At 43.3% G+C, this 22,474-nt stretch overlaps 1 protein-coding gene across 4 annotated transcripts in view; it reads right to left on the reverse strand.

Annotated features, from left to right (window-relative positions):
* Positions 1-22,474, reverse strand: part of LOC149308984 (AP-2 complex subunit alpha-1) — a 38,682-nt gene that overhangs the window by 10,010 nt on the left and 6,198 nt on the right. For 2 of the 4 annotated variants that reach the window (XM_089531549.1, XM_089531548.1), the window contains exons 2-15: positions 18,601-18,669; positions 15,855-15,997; positions 14,933-15,126; positions 13,711-13,840; positions 13,031-13,132; positions 10,826-10,934; positions 9,485-9,635; positions 7,890-8,058; positions 7,573-7,710; positions 7,159-7,341; positions 5,593-5,690; positions 4,947-5,178; positions 3,761-3,925; positions 2,289-2,449 (exon numbers count right to left, since the gene is read on the reverse strand). In XM_089531549.1, coding sequence (XP_089387675.1) covers positions 2,289-2,449; positions 3,761-3,925; positions 4,947-5,178; positions 5,593-5,690; positions 7,159-7,341; positions 7,573-7,710; positions 7,890-8,058; positions 9,485-9,635; positions 10,826-10,934; positions 13,031-13,132; positions 13,711-13,840; positions 14,933-15,126; positions 15,855-15,997; positions 18,601-18,669 — 2,044 coding nt within the window. Of the gene's footprint in view, positions 1-1,501; positions 1,568-2,288; positions 2,450-3,760; positions 3,926-4,946; positions 5,179-5,592; positions 5,691-7,158; positions 7,342-7,572; positions 7,711-7,889; positions 8,059-9,484; positions 9,636-10,825; positions 10,935-13,030; positions 13,133-13,710; positions 13,841-14,932; positions 15,127-15,854; positions 15,998-18,600; positions 18,670-22,474 lie in introns of all 4 variants that reach the window. The other 2 variants (XM_089531547.1, XM_089531546.1) reach the window with 2 other exon arrangements.

Below are 22,474 nucleotides of genomic sequence, written 5' to 3' on the forward strand. Positions count from 1 at the left end.
TACATTTTTCTCATATTGCAGAACATGCACATGCTTCCTCTGCTTTTCCCTCTCAAACGCACAAATATACATACCTGCTCCAGTCATCCAAGAATCCTATCAACAAGCTATCCAAATCTCTGACCTTTCACATTCATTTTGCTGGAGTTCCAAGAATCCCAGAACCAAATACCCCCTTCTGATTCAAAAGGCTCTTTCCTAGAAATCCTAGAATTTTGTATTCAAGAACTCACATCTGTGTGAGGTACTAATATGGCTGTCATTGAAATCCCACCAGTCTTGGCAGTCAAGGGCTCAAATGAGGGCTGGGAAAAGTGGTTTTGGATGAGGACTCTCAGAATCCCCAGCTGGTATGGTTTTTGAAGCCCTGGTCCTAACCTACTCTTCTTCCCTACACAATGTGAAAATCACACACACCCTGCAATCTAGATCCCAATAACTCACTCGATGCAAAAATGGGAGTGTCTTAGGCAGTTATGCTCCCTACCAACCCACCTGCAAGCTGCAAAAATCTCTGACAAAAGCAGTCTAGAGGCAATTTTTGTAGCACTGGGAATTTCTTTTCAGAAGCTCACTTTGGTTTTACGTCACCCCTACTTGTGGATACAGCACCATCCCCTGCCTCAAGCAGCTTACCATCCAAAATTCCACACATAAGAAATAACAAAAAAAGAAACAAAAAGAAAGAAAGATAGAAAATGGAAGTGGAGAAAACAAAGAACTCATGTATGGATGTTTGAGTTGGATGCATTTAAGGCTGAATTACAGAAGAGCATGGGAACAAGGTGGCTGTACCTATGGTATAATGGGAAAAGACAGGATTTGAGGAAGGATGTGACAGGACTAAGATAGTTAGCATCACACAGGTGTTCAGGAGGAAGCTCCAAGCATATGGGGCAGCAGGTAAAAAAAGAGTAGCCTTTTAAGGGATCAGAAACTTTTGGATGGTGAAGCTGAAGAACTGAAGACCATGGCTTGTTATCTGTACCGAGTGCTAGAGAAAGGTGAGGGGGGGACTCCAATGGCAAGGCCTTGGAGGGTTTTGATGGTAAGGACAAGCAGCTTCTTCTGGACAAAATCTCCCTTATTACCTACACAAGTTGTAGGGAACATTTAGGCCTCCAAATGTTTTGAGCAACAGCTCCCAGAAGCTGTAGTCAGCACAGCCATTGGTAAGGGATTGTGGGAAATTTGTCCAAAAATGATCTGGAGGCCAAACTTTCCCTACAGAGATACAAAACCTAACAGAATGCAGTCTTGCTTTTTAAAAAAAACTTGTGAAATCTTACCTATTATTAATTATTATTATATCATTATCATGTCCTTCTCCTCTCACCAAGTACTAGTCAAGTCAAACTCAGATACTAAAAACATCCATCCATCCTGCTGTCAGAAAGCCTAATGGAAGAACAGGACTCATCGGGAGACACCACTGAGGCAAGGGATCAGGATTGCAGGGTGGGCAGAATCAGTTGAGGGAGAGAGTGTATCAGCCCCTTACTCTGCAGGCAGGCCAGCCTCCACCAATAAGGACGCAGGACTCTCAGGAGGTGGCTCCAAGTCACTACTTCATCCAAGGCAGAGCAAGAAAGAGAAATAGAGAGAAAGAAAGAGGAGGCCATTCCCAGGAGGCAGTAGAGAAAGAAGAGAGACAGACAGATACACACACACACACACAAAGGGTGAAAAAAATGGCAAGACAAGACCATGAGGACTAACACATGCCTCTCTTCCAAGGAGACAGAGAAAGCCCTGAGGTCCCCAACCACATGGAAACCAGAACCCAAAAATCCATAAAATCTACCAAATGAAAATAAATATCTGGGGATAGGGGAATACCCAGAACACCAACTGGAACAGAGGAAGGCGCCTTTTATACCAAGTCTGACTATTGGTCTATCTCTCCTTGTATTATCTACTGAGATTGCCAGGGGTCTTCCCTCCCATCCTTGGCTATTTAGGCCTGTCATAAGAAGCCAGCAACTGAGCCCCAGGCCCCGCAGCAGGTGTTTTACTACTAAAATATTGCTCTCTCTCTCATCCAAGATCCCTAAACCATCCATGAAAGGGAGGAAAACTTAACAGTCCATTGGGCAAGCTCTCACCCCAAAAAATGGTTCACAACTCCTTGACTGGAGAGGAACTTCCGAAACTTATCCTGACTTGCAAGCTTCTGTTCCTTGCTCCTGTATACTTTCTAAACTGTTGCTTTGCTCTTATTCCAACCAAGAAAGCAGAGAGAGGAAGACAAAAGAGCCTACATCTGGGTTCCACAATTGCCCCCTCACCTCAGGAAGTTTTCTTCAGCCCCAGGCACAAGGCCCGTTGCAGCTGAGGGGCTGTCAGAGAAGACATCCACCAAGAGGTTGCCAGCACTGGCTGGGGCACCAGAGGCAGTGGCTGGGGCTGCTCGGAGGCCTAACAAGTCGGCAGAAGGGGATGGCGTTGACTGAAAGGAAGAAAAGGGAAAAGTAATATATATATATTTATATAGACAGTGCCCCTGCTCATGTGTTCCTGACGTGAGAACTGATCCCAAGCTATCTTGGTACCTATCTTGAGCACTAAATAAAAGTCACTGGTACGGTACTGAGAGAGAATGCTTTATCTCTGCTATTGCACTAAACTGCCCAAAAACCCTCAAATTTGGCAGTTAGACTATCTAGACAAATTTGACACATTTATATCAATTTTATCTCACTTCTTCCTTTCAGATGTTGAGGGTGAGCCTAGCTTGTCATGTTGGGTTTTTTGACTACATTTTTTAAAAAGAGAGAGAGAAACTGAACTGGCCTAAAATATGATGGAAAAGGAAGAGGATGAAAGGGCAAGTCAGAGTCCAGAATGGGTCTGGGCTACATGTCTTACATATCCTGCCACCTATCTCCTAGATAGAGATTTATCTTTTGGCAAAGACCAGGCAAAGGAAAAGGCAGTGCAACTGAACAACTGATTGGCAGTTCCAGGGTACCTATTCAGTTCAAGACATTTTGACCAGGAAGAATATAGACTCTGAAAGAAGCTGGTAGCTTCTGAGGCTGCAGAAATGTTGGTAATATTTATCTGCCATGAGAGAATCCATACCCCTTTCAATAGATCATTTCTCAGCTATAGCCAAGTGAATGCATTGGGCAGTGCTTAGCAAGCTCCGCTCTACCAAAAATATGAAGGATTACAAGGCTCATCATGACCAACCATGATGCTGTTTTGAATTTTGGCAAACATAGCCCAGCATATCTTGCATGCTCCAGCTCAGAAAATAGCTGGTATAAAGCCTAAGAGGTTCTATTTTACAATAAATACACTTGGGAGTAAAATCAGGGCCTTTAGTTCTCACCACTGCTGCCAAGACTCTTAGATAATAAATAAATAAAACTTTAATTTATATCCCGCTTTTTGTTACCACAATCAAAGCAGTGTACAACCTTTAAAAATACAATATATACAATTTCCACCACCACCCTTATAAAAGGATTAAACAATTCTATCCATTAAAATTACAGACAATAAAATCTAAAAACAACAGTACAATAATAGAATAACAGTGGGCAGAGTCTTCACTTATATACGTAAGTCTGTGGGGGGATCTTTACGTGGCCGGGTTCTATTCCGGGAAGGCCTGCCGGAAGAGATCCATCTTGACAACTTTCTTGAAGCTCTCCCAAGTTCTTCCTTTTTCTGGTAAGTCCTGATCTTACCCACAAAGTGGCACTTTCTCTCAAAAAAACTTCCACCTCTCACCCCTTTCCCTTTTACTCACAGCAGTGCTGGCTGACGGCTCCATGCCCCCATTGATCTCAGAATTGGGATCCTTTTTGCCATCATCCAGCTCACTGCCTGCTCCAGGGCCCTTTTTCTTCTTGAGTTTAGCCAAGATAGATGACTCTCGTTCAGGGAATGGAGGCATCTCCTCTAGTACTGTTGCCTGTGTGAGAAAGGAAGAGAATGGGGAACAGTCATTGATAATGTTTGCCAGGGAACTTTATGGTTCCGGTAGAAGGCTAAAACCATGGACCCTTTGAGGGAAAGAGCCTGATGACTGTAATTATTTAATAGGAAAATGGGTGAATAGATTCAAATGGTCAAAGCCCTGTATGGCCAGGCACATTTCCCACAACAGCTACAAGGCAGTAGCCAAAATTTTCTCTTATTTTTTCAGAACCACCAAAGGAACAGAAATTTCCCCTGCTAAGAAGATAAACTATGGCAGAAATAAGCAGAAAAGAGCTTACAGAGTTCACCTAGAGTTTCTTTTATTATTATTTATTTTTGCTCTCATCATCCTACTACTGACTTGTAGTAGCAGCAAACCTGCAGTTTTCTGTTAAGCGGCAAGGCACAAAGGGAGCATAGACCTTGTTTTCAAAATGAATTGCTCCACTGGAAGCTGGTTTGGAGTTCCAGCCTGAAGCTCTCTTTTGTTACTGAAGCAGAAAACAAACTGGTTTACTTATTAGAGGTCCCACAACCTCCGAACAGAAAACTGGAGCCTACCTTTTGTTCCTGAGGAAATAGGACATTATCATGGTAGCTGGTCTACCTCCGCCCAATCAGGGAAGGTCAATTCAGCCTTAAAACAAAGTGTATGCTCCCTGTGCACCTTGTTCTAAAGGGAAATTGCAGCACACTTTATGACGACATTGGTTTAGTATGGAATCACCTTTAAGTTTCTATAATAAGAAATCAAAGATAGGCCTCTGACCAAAAAACTCACTCATTTGACTCACAGAGAACGCTTGTCAGCTGCACACACAACTTTTTATTTTATAAGCTGCCCAAAGAATACGTTTATGACACAGCTCTGTAACTGTCAGAATTCTTAAGAAAAGCCTTCCACCTTCCATTTTCTGAAGCAGCTTCTCTCAGATGAAGGTTGAACTTCCTTGAGTAACTCCTTCTCCAGCCCATACCCTATCAATACTTCTAGGCCCCTGCCCTGCCCTTACCAGGACATCTGTGCTGGCAATAGAGCTGAGCTTGAGGTATTCAACAGCACGCTGCTGGAGCTCCACATCAGCATTGCGGATCTGGCTGTCAGAACGCAGCACTTCCTGGATGGTGCCCTTGGTCTCGGGGAAGAGGTTGATGAATTTGATGTAGGTGGAGAGAAGCAGAGCTCGCGTAGAAACACTGCAGAGGTGGAATTTGGAGTGCAGGAGGTTGAACTGCACCAGGGGGCTGGTAGAAGATGTGGAAAATGAATGAGAGGGCACAATCAGTTGTGACTTAGGAGCTTATGTGACAGGCAAATGAGAATGAAAGGATAAAATTTGAACTGAAGCATTCTAATATGTACCACCTAAGCAAGAAAAGATTAAGACTTCCTCAGTAGAACTAAACTGTAGTCCTCATGAAATGGTAAACACATGTTTGGGTTGTATGACTCTAGATAGCAGCTTTCATTGCTGAATTATTCTTCATAAAAAGTGGTTCCTTGCATACAGAAAACTACTGTATCAGTAGGAGGTCTGCACTAGGTTGTTTGAAGGATAGAAAAGGAAGAAGCAATGAACCAACACCTACAAGCTTCCAATTTTCTCCTTGCAAAGCAACACATCTTTACCCACTTTACTTCCTCCCACAACACCATACCTGGAGCGAGGATCTCCAGCAATGAGGTTCCCAAACTCCCCTAGGATGTAGCCTCCAACCTTCACCATGTTCTCATGACAAGCGGGAGCCTGCAGGGCCTATGAAAAACAATGCAATTATTTGTGGATGAATAGGCAAGGAGAGAGCTCCCATATGAAGAGGGACCTGCTAGAACTCGGGTGGAGAGAAGGTAAGTTTCTATGCAATTTGCAGATTCTGAATGCATCAAGTCTTTTAAGATTCCTTTTGGGTCTCCAACCCACAAAACTGTGGCAGTGGCCAGACAAATACAAATGCAGCAATAAACCTAATGAAACTGCATTCATGACATGTGTGAAACACATATAGCCATTTATCCAGAACTAGGCTCAGGGCAAAACCATTTTCACTTCACACCATTTGCTGCGAGTTCAAGACCAGCAAAGGGCCCAAGCTCGACTCAGGCTTGCATCCTTCCGAGGTCACTAAAATGAGTACCCAGACTGTTGGGGGCAAATTAGCTTACTTGCTAATTTGCTTACTTGCTGTTCACCGCTATGATCTTTGGAATAGCGGTATATAAATAAAACAAATTATTATTATTATTATTATGAGATTTTAACAGAGTTGGTTGGATGGTCCCTGTGTCAATCACTGACCACCATTATTCAGGAAGCCACCTTCCTCATTCTCTTCAAGCAAATTTCAAAGTGCAGAAGTGGAGGCAGGAAGACAGGACTAATAATACTAAAGCAGAAGAAACCTTTAACTGAATATTACACACCTTTGCTGCTGACAAAAGCATAAACAGAAAGGGCAGCTGAATGAAGAACAATCTGCTTATGTCCTGGAACCAGTAGAGGAGAAGAGGATTGAGAAAGCTGAACTCTCTCCACCTCCGCAGTTGCTCCTGTTGGAGAGGACATCTGGATGCAGCCTATATAATAGATCTGGGGCCTTCACCAAGATTTCCAAACACCTTGGGCCAACTCTTAGTTTTATGTATTAATATTACGAATAAATGGAAACCAAAAAAGGAGGCTCCACTAGAGCCACTGGTCAGGCTGTGCGGGGAATTCTGGAAGCTGTAGTCCAAAAAAAGATCTCTCTCCACTTGTTCCAGTCAGTCAGCTATACTCGCTTCAAAAACATTCCATCCCACTCCATTCCACTTCCATCAGGTCTTCCATTGCTAGAATTTCAACAAACAGCCAGCATTCCATGGATGCTGTTGTGGGATGGGGTGTTCCCCTCCTTTGGATTTTTATCCCCCAAAGAGATTTTTGTACTTTTGAGAACCTTGGGATTCACCCAAACCTACTAATACATCTAACTTTGTGTGGGGTGCTCTTTTTTCTGCAGAAACAGTAGCACACATAGCCTAATGGATACAGACATAATAATTCATAGATCCCCCACAGAAACATTTCCTCTGAGGTTGCTTCATGTCCGTTAGCATTCCTCAAGCAAAGCAGCCGGACACACACATCTCATGCTCCCATAAAGGGAGGAAAAAAACTATTTTCTCTCCTGTGCTACATGCAGGCAAGGAAATGGTGTTCATGGTCCCTGATCTGTCCCACCCACCTCAAAGACTGTCTTGGCAGCATAGCCTTGGACATCATCCCGGTTGATGACAATCTGGATGACACGGTACCATACTTCCTCACTCACATAGTCCCCAGCAATACGGATCAGGTTGAGGATGGTGTCCACATACCAGCTGTAGTCCACTGCATATTTCTCTGCCAGGATAGCCACCTTCAGCACCTGAGACAAAAAGTAAAATATTCTCTGCAAACTTCAATCTGCCTTTCAGCTGCCAGGAAAACTTTTCTATATCAGACTACCACTGCCATCCCCCTGTAGGAGAACTTGGAAATCCTGCCATTCATCAGTGCTTACTCTGTTGCTCAGAAATGCACTGAGACAGAGAAACAAGCTTTGGTTTTTAGACCCTTTCCGCCACTCCCTCCTCCTGTGCTCTGAGCCCCTACTCACAATCTCCTCGCGGATGGAATAATCAGCAGTCTCCAGGTAGCTAAGCATCTCTGAGACAATCTGTTTGGCATTTGTTCGGTCACACATGGCATAGAGGAGGTCAGCAGCCCGCTGGCGCACACTTACATCCCGTTCCGTCTGAAAAAGAGTAGGAAGAATGCAGTGAGAGCCAAGGTCATGCCAGATACCCAGCCAAGATTCAACACTAATTTGGTTCACAAAGAGAGTGGCAAAGAGCTACTGACTAGGCCAGTGTCACAAAGTTAATTTCATGGGTACTATTCATTTGCTCTGAAAAAGGCTTTAGGACTTCTGACCTTGAGAGCATTGATGACTGTTTCAATGTGGGTCTTGACAGCCTCATGAGAAAATTCAGAGCTGGCGAGGGTGCACATACTCTCCAGGGCCAGGTATCGCAGGTTGGTCTCCCTATGCTGTAAGAACTGGCCAAGTTGATTGCATGCCCGCACCAACAGGTTGGGTTCACTGTGGGTTGACAAAACAGGTTTAAATCCAGATTAAGTCATGTTAGGTTAGGGCTAAAGGCTAAACCACTCAATTCTCTCAAGACTGAAATCCAATCCTTGTTATCTTTTCTACTATTTCAATTTTCATGGCTCTGCTCTCCTTCTAATTTTTTCCCATGGGCCCAGCTAAATGGGTGAATATTAAAATGCTCACTCCAGACAGACAAGTTCAAAAACCTCAAGCCATGCTTTTTCAGTGTTTTATCTCTTCTGAAGGCAGGTCTTTCCCTTTCCTAGCATGTCTGTGCTGTAAGATCATCAAGACACACTTTTCTTTAAGGGCCCTTCATAATTTCTTTGGCTGGAGGGGCAAGGGTGCAACTGGAGGACTGACTAACTCTGACATTATCTTCTTGTCAGTGCCATATGGGTTGCCATATCCCGCCGGGGGGGGGGGCGGGACAATCCTGGTTTGGGCGGTGCCATCCCGGTCCCGGTCCGGCACCCAAACCGGGACGGCCCCGCCCACCGCGGCCACCTCAGCCCCAGCGGCGGCTCCAAGGCCTTGCTGAGGCCTGGGAGGGCTCTCCATGGTTGGAGCTCCAGCCGCGGAGACGCTCCCTCCCGGGCCCCAGCGAGGCCTTGGAGGTGGCTCCACGGTCGGAGCTCCAGCCGCAGGCTCCTCCAAGGCCTCCACGAGGCCAGGGAGGAGGAGGAGACCGCTTCCCACCGCGGCAATCGCCGCGATGAGGAGCAGCCCCCGCCTCTTTCCTGGCCTGGGAGCCGGCCGAGGCGTCCTCCCAGACCGGGAGGAGGAGGAGGATGCTTCCCACCGTGGCGATTGCCGCGATGAGGAGCAGCCTCCACCTCCTTCCCGGCCTGGGAGCAGGCCTAAGCTTCCTCCCAGACCGGGAGGAGGAGGAGGAGGACGCTTGGCACCGCGGCGATTGCCGTGATTCCAAGCAGCCCCGCGCCCTTCCCGGCCTGGAAACAGGCCTAGGCTTCCTCCCAGACCAGGAGGAGGAGGAGGAGGACAAGGTTTAAAAATGTAGGACCTTTTTTTAAATTTCCTAGCCATGAAATTTAAAAAAAAAAAAAAAAAAAAGTCCTACATTTTTAAACCTTGTCCTACATTTGTCCCGGTTTGGAGGTCCTCAATTATGGCAACCCTACAATCTGTTTATTGGCACAGGCATGTTAGACTGATTTATTTAGCTGGGCAAAACCATCAAATTTCTGTCATTGCTGACTGTCATTATTGTATTTTGAGGCAGCTTTGTTAGGATAGCTTTCTTTGGCTACAATTTGCTAACTGCCTCTGTGTGACAAGGTGAAATATAAGTATTTATATTTTAATTTTTAATTATGTATTAATTTTTAATTAAATAAAGAAAATTTAGAGGGCCTGTATAGCTAAGGAGGACTAAGTATGACTGTCTGCTCACCTGTCATAGTGGATGATGAGACTGATGGCTTCAAAAAGGATAGCATTCTTGGCGTTGGAGTGCTGCACTTTCTTGGACTTGGGTGGCTCCTGGGCCTTGTTGAGGATAGTCTCCAGGCACTCGACCAGGCGTCCTTTCACTGCTGCATCTTCTGTAGGGAAAGCAGAGGGAATGGGGAGAAAAAGCAATATATCAAGGTATTGGTTCCCAGTACTCAGTGCTTGGCTATGGAAACGACCTTCATGACTTTGGACAAGTCACACTCTCTCAGCCCCAAAGGAAGGCAATGGTAAACCTTATCTGAACCAATTATGCCAAGAAACTCCATTATAGATTTGCTTAAGGGTCACTGTAATGGGTAGACATAACAACAACAACCTGGTTCCAAGCAGGCATCCAAACTGCACTCCACCTGCCACATCAGATAATAGGAGTTTCCAGTCTCCCCAAATTATTAATACCTATCATTCTCCATAAGGAGAAGCAACCAAAGTTTTGCCAGTTAGTAAAACTATATGAATACTGAATACTGTGGTATGGTTTTCCAATCTTCTCTTGTAAAGTGAAAACAAGAAAGAGAGAAGAAAGGCAAGTGCATGACTCTAAGGCTTGTTCATATTGTGGGAAATCATGGTTTCTTGTTACATCTGCACCAGGCCTTTGAAAACGAGGAGACGAAAAATAGATAACATCCACACTTTACTGGACCAACTGAGATCAGCATTGTAATCAGCCAGCTTTCAAGTTACAGTCCCATGAAAAGCCCTATAAAACTAGGAATTCCACATCTTCCTGTACCAACCTTCATTTGTTCTTTAGTATTAGAAATGATTTCTGGGATTGAAGTGAGGCAAAAAGGAAAGATGACAACTTTGTAGTTATGTAATGAACATTATTCCACTCACAGGGAGCAAATGTCATGCTCATTAGTACACCAGACTCTGTCTATTGTAGAACTACGTGTCCTTGATTTTCAGTTACATTTGTGTTGGTGGCAGTGGTGGTAATTTATGGCCTTCCAGATATTGCTAGACTACAACCTTCCACCGTATTTAACCATTGGGTATGCTTGGAGCTGATGAACGTTTTAATCCCATAGCATCTGAAGGGTCACACTTTCCTTAACTCTATCTGCTCTGATTCTTCAGGAGACCTGGGCCAAATTGCCTAAAGATGGTAACAAAATTGTTGGACTTAACTGTGCTCATATTCCATTGAATTTATACAATTGGTGGTACAAGGGCCACCCCAATATGTCAACAAAGAAGGCGCATAACAACTATTCGTTGTTTGTATTCTTCTCTGAACATCTCTCTCTGCCCATTCCAGGTATCTTCCTACCTGGAGGAGGATAACACTGCAGCAGCCGCAGGAGCTTGACCGAGAGCCAGGGGGCTGGCACAAAGTAATAAGTGTAGTCCTGTAGGTCTGTGGAGGCTGAAGACACGATCTATGGGGAAAGAATATATATGCTGTAGCCCAGAGCGCAAGTGAGAGAACTCACAAAGAGCAATGTTAAAACATCTTCTCTTACCACTCGTCTCCATTTTACTACCACAAAAGCTTTATGTCTGGTTCCTAGGATCAAATTAGATGGGCTTAAAAACATTCCAGGAGCAAGGTGGTTTGGATCAGAGCCATACTGCTGGAGGTGATCAATTCCCCCTCGAGCCATTTTCCTTGTTTAAGTCTTCCCCTCCCTCTTACAGCTGCTACCAGCCGCAGAGGGAAAGAAAGACAGGTGTGACACAGCAAAACAACAATGAATCTTATGGCAGAATTACTTTTTCAGGCAGAGAAGTCTCTGTGGACAGAAAGTAAGGAAGTGTTGTCCTAAAGGCTGAATGAGATATGCACATAATGAAAGGAACATGAAAGGGACCATTTGCATGTGGCATGTTTCCTGGACAAGGTTAAATACTCTCTTGTCCTACTGATTTCCTGATAAAAATCACTGCCCCACATCTGTTCTTAGCATCAGGAGAAGCGTTCCAACTGGCATCGGTCGGAGTGTTCTTTCCAGGACTAATAGCAGCTGGCAAACTGGGGTGGGGAGGGAGGCTCCAAAAGCAGTTCAAGAAACCCTTTTCTGGCCTTACAGGGCATCATATGGAGTCTCCTTCTTTGGAGATTTTTAAACAGCGGTTGGAAGGGCATCTGTTGGGAGTGCTTTGATTGTGTATTCGTGTATGGCAGAGGGTTGGTCTTGATGGCCCTTGTGATCTCTTCCTACTCTATGATTCTATGATTCTCCAAACTCTTTCCATTTTTGCTGCCCTACTCCCTCACTTTTCTCCTCATTAATAGGTCATTAGTCCAAAGCTGACTATAGCCACTGCTCCTGGCTACAAGCTTGAATTAGGCCCAGCAACTACAGTTTCAAACTCCTTTACATCAGATGACAGAAAGACAAATCTGTTCAGCACCTCCATAGCTGTACTATGGGCCCAAATAGACTGGCCAAAATAAAGCTGCTTCGGGTCACTTTGGAGGTATACTGTTTAAATTATGCATGCATCCTAAGAGGCCAGAAGCTGCGCCAAAGTCATGCTCCAGTCCTAAGGACTGGAGAGCAACTTTGGTGCAGCTTCTGGCCTCTTAAGATGCATACGTCATTTAAACAGCATACCTCCAAAGTGACCCAAAGCAGCTTTATTTTGGCCTGTCTGTTTGGGCCCTATGATAATTTACCAGTCATCCAAGTCAGCCCCTCATTCCTTTGCCTCATCTCTTTGCTCTCTTTCCCAGAATGTTCCTATATCCCATAACATCAATGGAACGGAGAATCCCACAACCCATCCACAGCAAATACTATGATGCAAACTGGGGAAATAAATGTACCATATTTTCCGGCGTATAAGATGACTGGGCGTATATGACGACCCCCAACTTTTCCAGTTAAAATATAGAGTTTGGGATATACTCACCATATAAGACTACCCCTCTTCCAACACACACCAAATAAAATTTTTTAAAAACCATCAGATTTGATTTCAATATGGTAATTTTAATTCAAATGCTTATGACATGCAGGTACTTAGCAGGAAACCTTGTTGTATACAAAGCCTGCTTGGACTGGTCAGCTCTCCCTGCTTGCCCAGCCCTCCCTGTCTCCAAGACTATCAGAGTGGTAGCTGCTTTCATACGATCGCTGCATATGGCGGGGATGCGTCCGCAGTCATTTTTAAGCTCCCCCCATTATATGCAGCGACTGCAGATTCTCCAGTCTGGCTCGGAAGTTTCAGCACCTGCCCTATAAGATGACACCCGGCCTATAAGACGCCCCCCAACTTTTGAGAAGATTTTCCTATGTTAAAAAGTAGTCTTATACGCCAGAAAATACAGTACTTTGCTTGCTGAATATGAATTTTTCAATTTGGTCATAGTCTTTTTTTTCTCCATTCCCTCAGAATTCTTGTTTCCCATATACACACCCTCTGTGGACTTCCACAAATCCCAAGCGCTCCCATAGAAATAAAGTAAATAACATGGAAACTAATGACAAATGAAATGGCTCCTAGTTGTTCCTCAAAATACAGGACTCACCCTGCTAAGCCTGGATACAGCCAAGGAGACGCAGGTCTTGAAATCATCAGGATTCTTCTTGCAGAGGCAGGCAATGAGACTGACTGCAGCTGTGACCACCCCCTGTATTGGAAGGAGGGAGGAGAAGGAACAGAGAGAGAAAGGGATCCTCCAATGGCATCATCATTTGAATGGTGGGGCTGTAAAAATGGTTCCCACAGGGTATATGGTGTAAGCTATCATTATGACAAGGCTGGAAATGCAAAGGGTCTAATGTGTAGTATTACCACTGAGGAGCATTTGGGGAAACTTTGGTCCTCTGAATACTTTGGTCTGGAACTCCCACAATCCTTTATCATTAGCCATGGGATCTGGGGCTGATCAGACCTGTAGACCAAAACTTCTGGATGCCTGACAGCTCCCCAGCTCTAGCTTTAAGAATGGGCAGAATGCATCAATGAGTCACCATAAACAGATCAACAGGAATCTGTCCTCCCTTCAGTATGGGGTTGTAGCTTATTATTTTGAATAAACTGCAAACTGGATACAAGGGGGTTGAAAAGTAATGAATGTTCCCAGAGGGATATATCATGTGAAAGGAAATGTTGATTGGGTAGGATATACCTTAAGCAAGTTAGTACAGGGATGGCAGAAGCTTTCATGCATTGACTAACTGGGGGAAGGAACTGAGAGGGATGTACCATATGTTGATCATTCAGAAGGTGCACAACACGTGACGTCCACTCTCCCATGGGCACCAGGTCAGGTGAGGTCTTGTACAAGCGCAGCAGGCAGAGGGCAGCACTCTGTTTTACACTATCCATGGTGTCTCTGAGGCACAATTACAGATAAATGGGTGGGTCAGACAGCTGGATACCTTAATGGGGAGACTATAGCTCAGAAGCAGAATACATGTGGCCAGGGCTGGTTATAGGGAAAACGTAAGTCCCCTCTTGCACATAACTTTCTCCAGCTTCACTAGCTATTGGTCTCTTTCTGGGCATAATTCAAAATACTAGTTACTAGATATGTCCTTTAAACCACCACTCCCCACCCCCCCAACATGGCTTGAGACCACATGTCTGTGAGCCTGCCTGACTTTTAATTTCTTTGGTGGAGGACTTTCTCTCTGTACCACCGTTACAGGCATATTTACTGAAGACAGGGAAGCAAGCCTTCTCTCCAGTGGGAGGTTTGGTTGGGTTCCCGTGTGTTCTCTTTCCACTGGCAGGCAAAGATCTTTTTATTTAGGCAGGCTTTTGACTCTTATCTCACTGTGGAAGAAGGCTCTTTTAATGGAATGTGTTATTTTTATCCTTTTTACTACAATGTATTTTAAAAATTATTTTAAATTAGTTTTTAACAGATTTGTTGATTTAATGTTTTTTAAACCTATGTATACAGCTACTTTGCTTCTATTTGTTGTGAGCCATCTTGAATTCAGTACGAAGAAAAAGGCAGCATATTTATTAACTAACTAACTAACTATCTAACTAACTAGATGTCTTGTGTCCAGATGGTGCCAGGTTCAAGTCCTGGCATTCTAAATAAAAGTTTCAAGTAGCAGAAAAAGGAAAATACTTCTGTTTGCCAGAGACCATAGAAAGCTGCTGCTAATCACTGTAAACAAGTAATGGGGAAGGAATGGTTCTCCAGATGTTACTGGGCTAAAACTCCCATAATCTGTGAGCATCAGCCACAGGTTAGGGCTAAAGAAAGCTGGAGTTCAACCCCATCTGCAGCACCATACATTCCCTTTCCTTGATGTAAACACAAAACTTAAGACATAAAGTACTGAATTTTGTATAAGGCTGCTTCCTCTGTTCCTATACACTCTTGTAAAAAAATAAAACACACACACACACACACACACACACACACAACTCTCATACAGTAAGCCCTTTCTCAACAGTGCCACCTTACCCAGCCACCAGGATGCGGGGGATCTCCGAGGCAAAGGCCTCAGCCATCTCACGGCTGCCTACGTTAGCGATACAATGCAGGGCCAGGCACATAAAAGTGGGGTTGCGGCTTGCCAAGTCATTCTTGATGGCATTGTTGATTAGGCGGATCAGCTCGCTGTTAGAGTTCACCAGCACTGAAATGAACAAGTAGCCCTAGAACAGCAAATAGAAAGAGACAAGCAGGCAGTGATGAGCTGAGAAACGTGGGAGAAGCATGGACATACCTCTGATGAGGCAAAGAGCATGTCAAGGTACTTCCAGTGTCACCACTTTGCACTTCAGCAGAAAAAGATCAGGCCAGACAGTGCCCTCAAGAGAGAGAAAAAAAACCATGTGCTGTGTTGTTCAGTGAATGAGATCTTTATTTTGTCTCACCCTCTGCTTTACAGATTTTGCAGTTTTAGCTATTCTGGCACATTTCTTTGGGAGGCAAAATGTTTCTTCCCAAAGTACATCAGGTTTAAATATAAAATGCATTGGGTCACTGTTCTGCAGCTGTCAGAAAGTGGAGCTCCTGTATTATTTAACAGGGAGGAGGTTTTCCATACCCTCACAGATACAACTGATTCAAAATAAAAAGGCAAAAGAAAGAACCATGAAAAGGATATGTAATATAGAGACCCATGTTCTAACACCCACCCAGGCCTACTTCTAAAGCAATAGCAGATAAGATGGGTAGCAAGAACAATGTATGTCACCCAGATCTCCTGTTTACCTATTTACATATTTAGAGCTGTAGTTGTTTTTACAATAAACTCTGGGAAGTAGATTGCTACAGGTCCTATTGACATTTTGAACTGAGAAAAAGAGAGCCAAGGCCTGTTATTTGAAAGAAAACTGTCCCCTTCGCCCCAACAAGCCAGTATATCGCATCTACTCACAATTTGTTTCTCTGTGTATTTGTTAGAGCTGAGCAGGTTGACAGCTTCCATGTGCCCAAAGTCGATGTCATGGCCCAGCAGGAATATGAAGAGCAGCTTACAGACATATTTCTTCTTGCTGTAACCGTCCAAAGCTTTATCTCCTGAGAAGGGAGAGAGTGGCAAAGGCAGGGGCCAGAAGGTCATTGCTGGGAGGACCAAGGTGATTGAAAAGCAGCTGGAAGGGGGGAAAGTCAGCACCAAGAGCTGTCTGGCCCCAAATGCCTTCACGTTTTAAATGGGGGGAGAGGGAAGACATATGCAGAACATCTTCCAGTTTCCTCATATTCCTGTAATTTCCCTATGGACCATTTAGTCATATAGTCCCATTCTCACCCCAGGATCGTATTTTCTCTAGTTCTGGCTCTGCACATTTCCTTACTGATGAGGACTATGCAGGATAAGAGGCTTAGAAGCAAACCTACAGGCTAACAGATGGGTCCTAGAAATTCTGCCTAAAGGCCATCAAACCAAAGCAACTACTTCAACAGTTGGCAAGTAAAAAAAAGCAACCCAGACTGAGGAAGTAAGACTTCATCCCTTTCAAGGCTTACCTAGCCAGAAGTGCAGAGAAGAATGTAAGATATCACATTTTTTGATTTCTCCTCTCACCAACCAAATAAATTGTTTTGTTTTTTTTAATTTTGGCATCCATCTGTATGTAAGTATTTGACAAAGTATGGAAAACAATGCACCCAGGAGAATATTATAAAACATATTTCTGAAACAACTTACAGGTCAGTTGTAGAATGGCAAGAGAATCTCTCACTGTGACAGATATTTAGGCCAATCTAAGTATATATAATAAAACGTACCTAATTTGGAATTAAAAAGGAACCAACCTTAGTGTTAAAAAATGCCAAACTGCTGCTCCAGTTTGGTTATATAATTAGATGTGCTTTCCCACCATTTAGACATTATGTCTTCTTGACCAAAACTGAAGAAAAGAGGCAAGAATTTATCAAACCTAGGAAGGAAGAACTAACAGGGATCAAAATAAATGCTGACTAAATAAACTACACTCAGTTATCACAGCCAGAATTGATTGAGACACTGTGTAATAGTAGAAATTTGGTCCTTTAAATGTTAACATGGCAGTTAGGAGCCACAGAGAGACCCTAACAACCATATTATGCCCAATTCTGAGAGAAGAGAAGTGTCTAGCAACATGGTAGAGTCTCTTTCTTTGGAGGTCTTTAAACAGAGGCTGGATGGCTATCTCTTGGGGGTGCTTTGATTGTGAGTTCCTACATGGAAGAAAGGGATTGGACCAGATGGCCCTTGGGGTCTCTTCCAACTCTATGATTCTATGCCAGGAGCCAGGGCTGGAAGTAGATCCATCTTCTATAGATAAAAATAACATGAACCAGAATGATGTAGTGGTTTGAATGTTAGACTAGGACTCTGGAAGACCAGGGTTCAAATTCCCCACTCAGCCATGGAAAGCTACTGGATGGCCTCAGAGGAAGACAAGGCGAAACCTCCTTTGAACAAATTTTGCAAAGAAAATCCCATTATAGGGTTCTCTTACAGTTGCCATAAGTTAGAAATGACTTGAAGGCACATAACAACAGATAAGTGTAGAGGGAGTGTGTTCTTCAGAAGCCTGGAGATTTGGGCAACATATATGCTTCAGCCAAACTCACAATGATTTGCTCCATCACACACTTTGAAATAAATTAGTTGACAAAGCTTCAACCAGCATTCCAGTGTCCGCATGCAGCTGTTTGTTCTGGAATAAGCCAATTCTGTCTGAAGATGCACAGCTTGCATGGATGTTTTCCACCATCCTTCCTTTAAAAAAAATCTCAAAACGAAACCTTGGCACAAGTTACATGACAATTTATTTCAAGTGACAAGGACTGGTCTCCCCTTCCTGCCCCGTTTAACCTTCCAACCACACAGAGAATTGTGGAAATGAGCCTGTGAATTCCTGCTGATCTCAGTTGAAGATCCAAATACAATGGTTTGGATTTTCATCTAAACTTTTTTTGTAGGGTGGGGTTTGATAGTAGAAGAAGGGGGGAAACTACCCCACTCTCTCTAACTCTCTAACTTGCATCTTCCTGAACACCTTGTCAGGCTGGAAGCCTCAAATTTGCACAGATCCACAAATGTTATCTGGACCAGGAGCAAAGCAAAGAGAATTCAATACACATACACACAAAAATTCCAAGTTCCATTGGACCAGACTGGCTTCAACAGTAGTGTGTACAGTGCTGGCAGCAGTAAATGCTAGGCTCTTTGAGGGGAGGAAACAGGAGCCTACTGGTCAGAGCAGAGGTCCTGGGAATCAGATCTTTTCAAAGGTGCTTCAGATTCCCAGCTGGAACAATCCAGCTGTTTTAGTGTTTCCATTCTGAGGAAAGGGGTCATCCTTCATCTGCTGTCAGTTAAGACCTTACTGTCCCTTTTTACAGAGCACTGCAGACAGAGGATTAGAAAAAGTGGATGGCAAAACATGAACAAACCTGGACAGTGACTACAGATAAGCATAGCCATGAGGTGGGTGGGGAGGAAGAGAGAAAAAGAAAAATGAGAAGCAGTGAGTAAGCTGGGCTGAGTCAGAGAACTGCTTTAGGGAGCTAAAGTATGAAACAGCTAAAGCATGCTTCCTGCATGGTCAGTGTCTCTCTGTGTGTGTATGCGATAGAGAGACAGTTACAGAGACAGCCAGCCAGAGACAAAAGCACACAAGAAAACTTACCCTTGAATTTGGACCGGATATTGGCCAATTCCTTGTTAATTCTCTTTATTTCAGCCTCTTTGCTCTTACCTGAAATCAAAGATAGACATTCAAATAAGGAAGATACCAGCTTTCTCTATTGAGCACACATTCAACCTACTTAGATGTGCTTGGTATTGAATACCTACTTACTATATCAAGAAACAAATCAAGGAAATCTGGCAATTGGAAGAAGGATGGGAAATTTCATCCAATCCAGAGGGCAAGTCCCATCTCCAAGACCAACCAAAGGCTGCACTAGCCCCCATAATGCAGAAATAAGTATGTGGAAGGAAGCAAAAAACAAATGTAGTGGGAAAGCTCACTTCTGGTTTGATGGGGTGGCTTGGAAAACTTGGGAGGAGATTGTTGTACAATTGCTGCTCCTGCAGGCTTCCCAATGTGGGATATAATCTTTTTGTGTATGTGTGGAAAACAACATTTTAGCATGGAAGACAACAGGGATAAGTCTGAGAGCAACACAGAGGCTGTAAAAATAGCCCTGGGACCACATGCAGGTCCTAGAGCATGCACTGGCCACTGCAGGGTTGAAAACACACACCAATAAATGGATGTAACCCCTGACACATTAGGGATGGGAAAAGCTCTTCGCTTTGGTTTCCTCTATATCCAAAAATTTTAAACCTCTTGCCATCCTGATTATCAGGTCTGTGAACACTGTTACCCCAAAAACAAACTAAAATAAATTTTCCCTTATCTGCATCAGTTGAATTCCATAGATACAGCTAATTCCAGCATGATTCCTGTTCAGCATTTCATTTTTAAAGATAATAAATTGCTGGAAAAGAGAAAAGAATTGTGGCAAATCTAATTCAGCATCTCAAATGTGGCTGAATACAGAACAATATAAACTCAGGCTTTTAAGGGTTAAGCTCTTAGCCTTGGGCCCAGAAGAACAAATCCATTAGTGTGGGTTTATCATATTTTCATATTTTTTCAGTCTCATGTTCTTTCCGACCTATGAAGAAATCTGCAAATCTGGATAAGTCTTCTCCAAGCAAAGTGCAACGAAAAGTCTTGCCCAGCCATATACCATACACAGAGATGCTTTGTGAACAAAACATGATGAAAAATAAAACAAGGAATTTTTAAAGAAGCATCTATAACCCATCCCTACCTCTCCCAGACTCCCCACCCCATCACTGCTTTGGCAGAACACAGAAAAGTTACTGTTTGGACTGCAACTCCCAGAATCCTCCAAGCAACATAATCATTGGCCATACTGGTTAGAAGATTCCAGGAGCAGAATTTCCAAAAATTAACACTTCCAGAATTCTGTACAAATCTTGTATAATAACACTGAACATAAGATCTACACTCAGAGCTCCCAACTTAAAAAAAAAGAACAATTTAAAAACAAAAATGGGCCTCTGTTTCCAACCCGAATAGCAATGCTGGGCAAAGAAAAATTTAACCCCCACTTCTGTTTTCACAATATAAATCTCCTTTGCCATCCAGCAAAACCACACTCTGTCTGTCCAGCTCAGAGATGGGAAGGAACATAGATAGGTAACCTACTACATGGGGAAAGGATTATAACCCCTACAGTGCACTAAGACAAGTGCTGCTCTTCACTGAAAATCAAATTGTGAGAGGATTCCATCATGAATCTTACATTATTTGGTCCTTACCTAAAGGTAAAAAGGTCCACATACATCACCTCTAAAGAAGACAAAGGGTAATGTACTCCTTCCCCTATGGCTACAGGGACTAATTCATCCCATATCAGAATTGCAAAAGAGAAGGCAAACAGAACTATAGACTATAGCAACTTGAGATGGAACCTGATAAAAGTAATGATGAACTATAAATAGTGTCTTCTGCAGAAAAGAGAATTCTGCATCTTATTCACAAAATGGCATAAATCGTTACTACAGTAGTTCTGAGTAGACCTAATGAATCAATAAAATTTACCAATGTTTTGACTCACCATTTAACAACTAATTTGATGGGTCTATTCTGTTTGGGGCTAACCAACAGGATTCAGACTAATGTCCACTTTAAATGACAAGAACCAAGGTGAAATTTGACCCAAGAGATGGAAGACAACGCACAAACAATTTAGTTATGAAAAAAATATCAGGAAGAAGTACACCCAGATCCTTTATATACGCAACTGCTTACTGTGTGGGTTTGCCTATGGGGTACAATGACTGGGATCTTAGGGGATTGAGAAGCAAGGAGAAAGACTATTTATATAAAGTTTCTTTGCCAACGTGTGGGATGCAATATGCTCAAGAGTAGAAACAGCCATATACTGGAAGGAAAATGGGAGACAGAAACTTTGTGTAATTCAGTCTGCAAAACTGTCTGAGGTCATGTGTGCACATTATTTTAGGACAGGGCTGAAGAATTTGTGGTCCTCCAGATGATAAGTCCCATCATTCCTGGCCACTGGCCATACTAGCCGCCACTGACAAAAGCTGGAGTCCAAGAGCTCCTGAAGCTTCTGAAGGGCTAGAGATTGCCAATGCCTACTTTAGAGAGGGAAAAAAGATGGCATAATGAAGCAGGATGTAAATAAGAAGCATGCTCCTGCATGCAACCCATTTCATATTTATTTATTTACAGTATTTATTATATTTATTTATAACCTGACTTTTTCCCAGTCTGGGACACAAGGCATCTTACAAAGCTTAAATCAGATACAGCTAAAAAATTCACATCATACAAATGTTAAAAATAGAACTGAGCCATCAATATAACTAAAAGCAGTTAAAAGCCTGATCATTAAAAAGAAAACAAATAAACAGTACAGCACATTCTGAAAGTCTCTTTCCTCTGAACAATCCACTCTCAAAGGTCTGCCAAAACAAAAATGTCTTCATATGCCTACAAAATGATAGCAAGGAGAGCACTAGTCTAACCTCTCTAGGAAGTGTGTTCCAAAGCCTGGAAGCAGCCACCAAGAAGACCCTCTCCTCTGTGAAGTCAAAGGCTTTCATGGCTGGCAACCATAATTTATTGTGGATTTTTCGGGCTATGTAGCCATGTTCTAGAAGAGTTTATTCCTGACGTTTCACCTGCATCTGTGGCTGGCATCTTCAGAGAATGGTCAGGAATAAACTCTTTTAGAATATGGCCACATAGCCTGAAAAACCCACAATAAATACCCTCTCCTCTGTTTCCACCAGACATACACACAACAATTGTGGGACAGAGAGAAGGGGTATCCCAAAAGATCTCAAAATACAGTCAGGCTCATATAGGAGAACATGCTCCTTCAAATAACCTGGGTCTGAGCCATATAAGTCTTCTATCCGATGTTGAATTGTGCCTGGAAACAGACCGACAGCCAGTGATGTTGCAACAAGGGAGTTCTGTGTTCCCTGCAGCCATCCCAATTTAACAATCTAGCTGCAGTTTTTTTGGAACAGGTGAAATTTCCGAATAATCTTCAAAGACAGTCCCAGACAGAACACAATACAGTAATTCAAACAGGTTGCAACAAAGGCACATGCCACCAGTGTCTCTACAAGTGGACACAATTGGCACACAAGTCTTAACTGTGCAAACACACACTGCTAAAACCTGAGGTTCCAGACTTAGGGCTGAATCCAGTACACCCAAACTGTGAATCTGGGGAAGTATAATGCCATCCAGCAGAGGCTGAATCCCTAATGCCTAGTCCCTGTTTTGCCTTTCATCTGACCAGAGAGTGGGTAAAGTAACCAGGAAAGGGAGAGATTCTCATAAATTCTGAACTCAAGATTGTGGTTTACGAATCCATACAAGTCAGGATTGTTGGTTTACAAATTGCATCTAGCCTGGGGGCACCAAACTATAATTCCAGTTTCAGACATTATGAAATATTATCCCCTGCCAGGTTGCTCTA

The sequence above is a fragment of the Sceloporus occidentalis genome, unplaced genomic scaffold (assembly GCF_023333645.1).
Source record: "Sceloporus occidentalis isolate IW3139 unplaced genomic scaffold, rSceOcc1.0.p SCAF_7, whole genome shotgun sequence".
Lineage (NCBI taxonomy): Eukaryota > Metazoa > Chordata > Lepidosauria > Squamata > Phrynosomatidae > Sceloporus > Sceloporus occidentalis.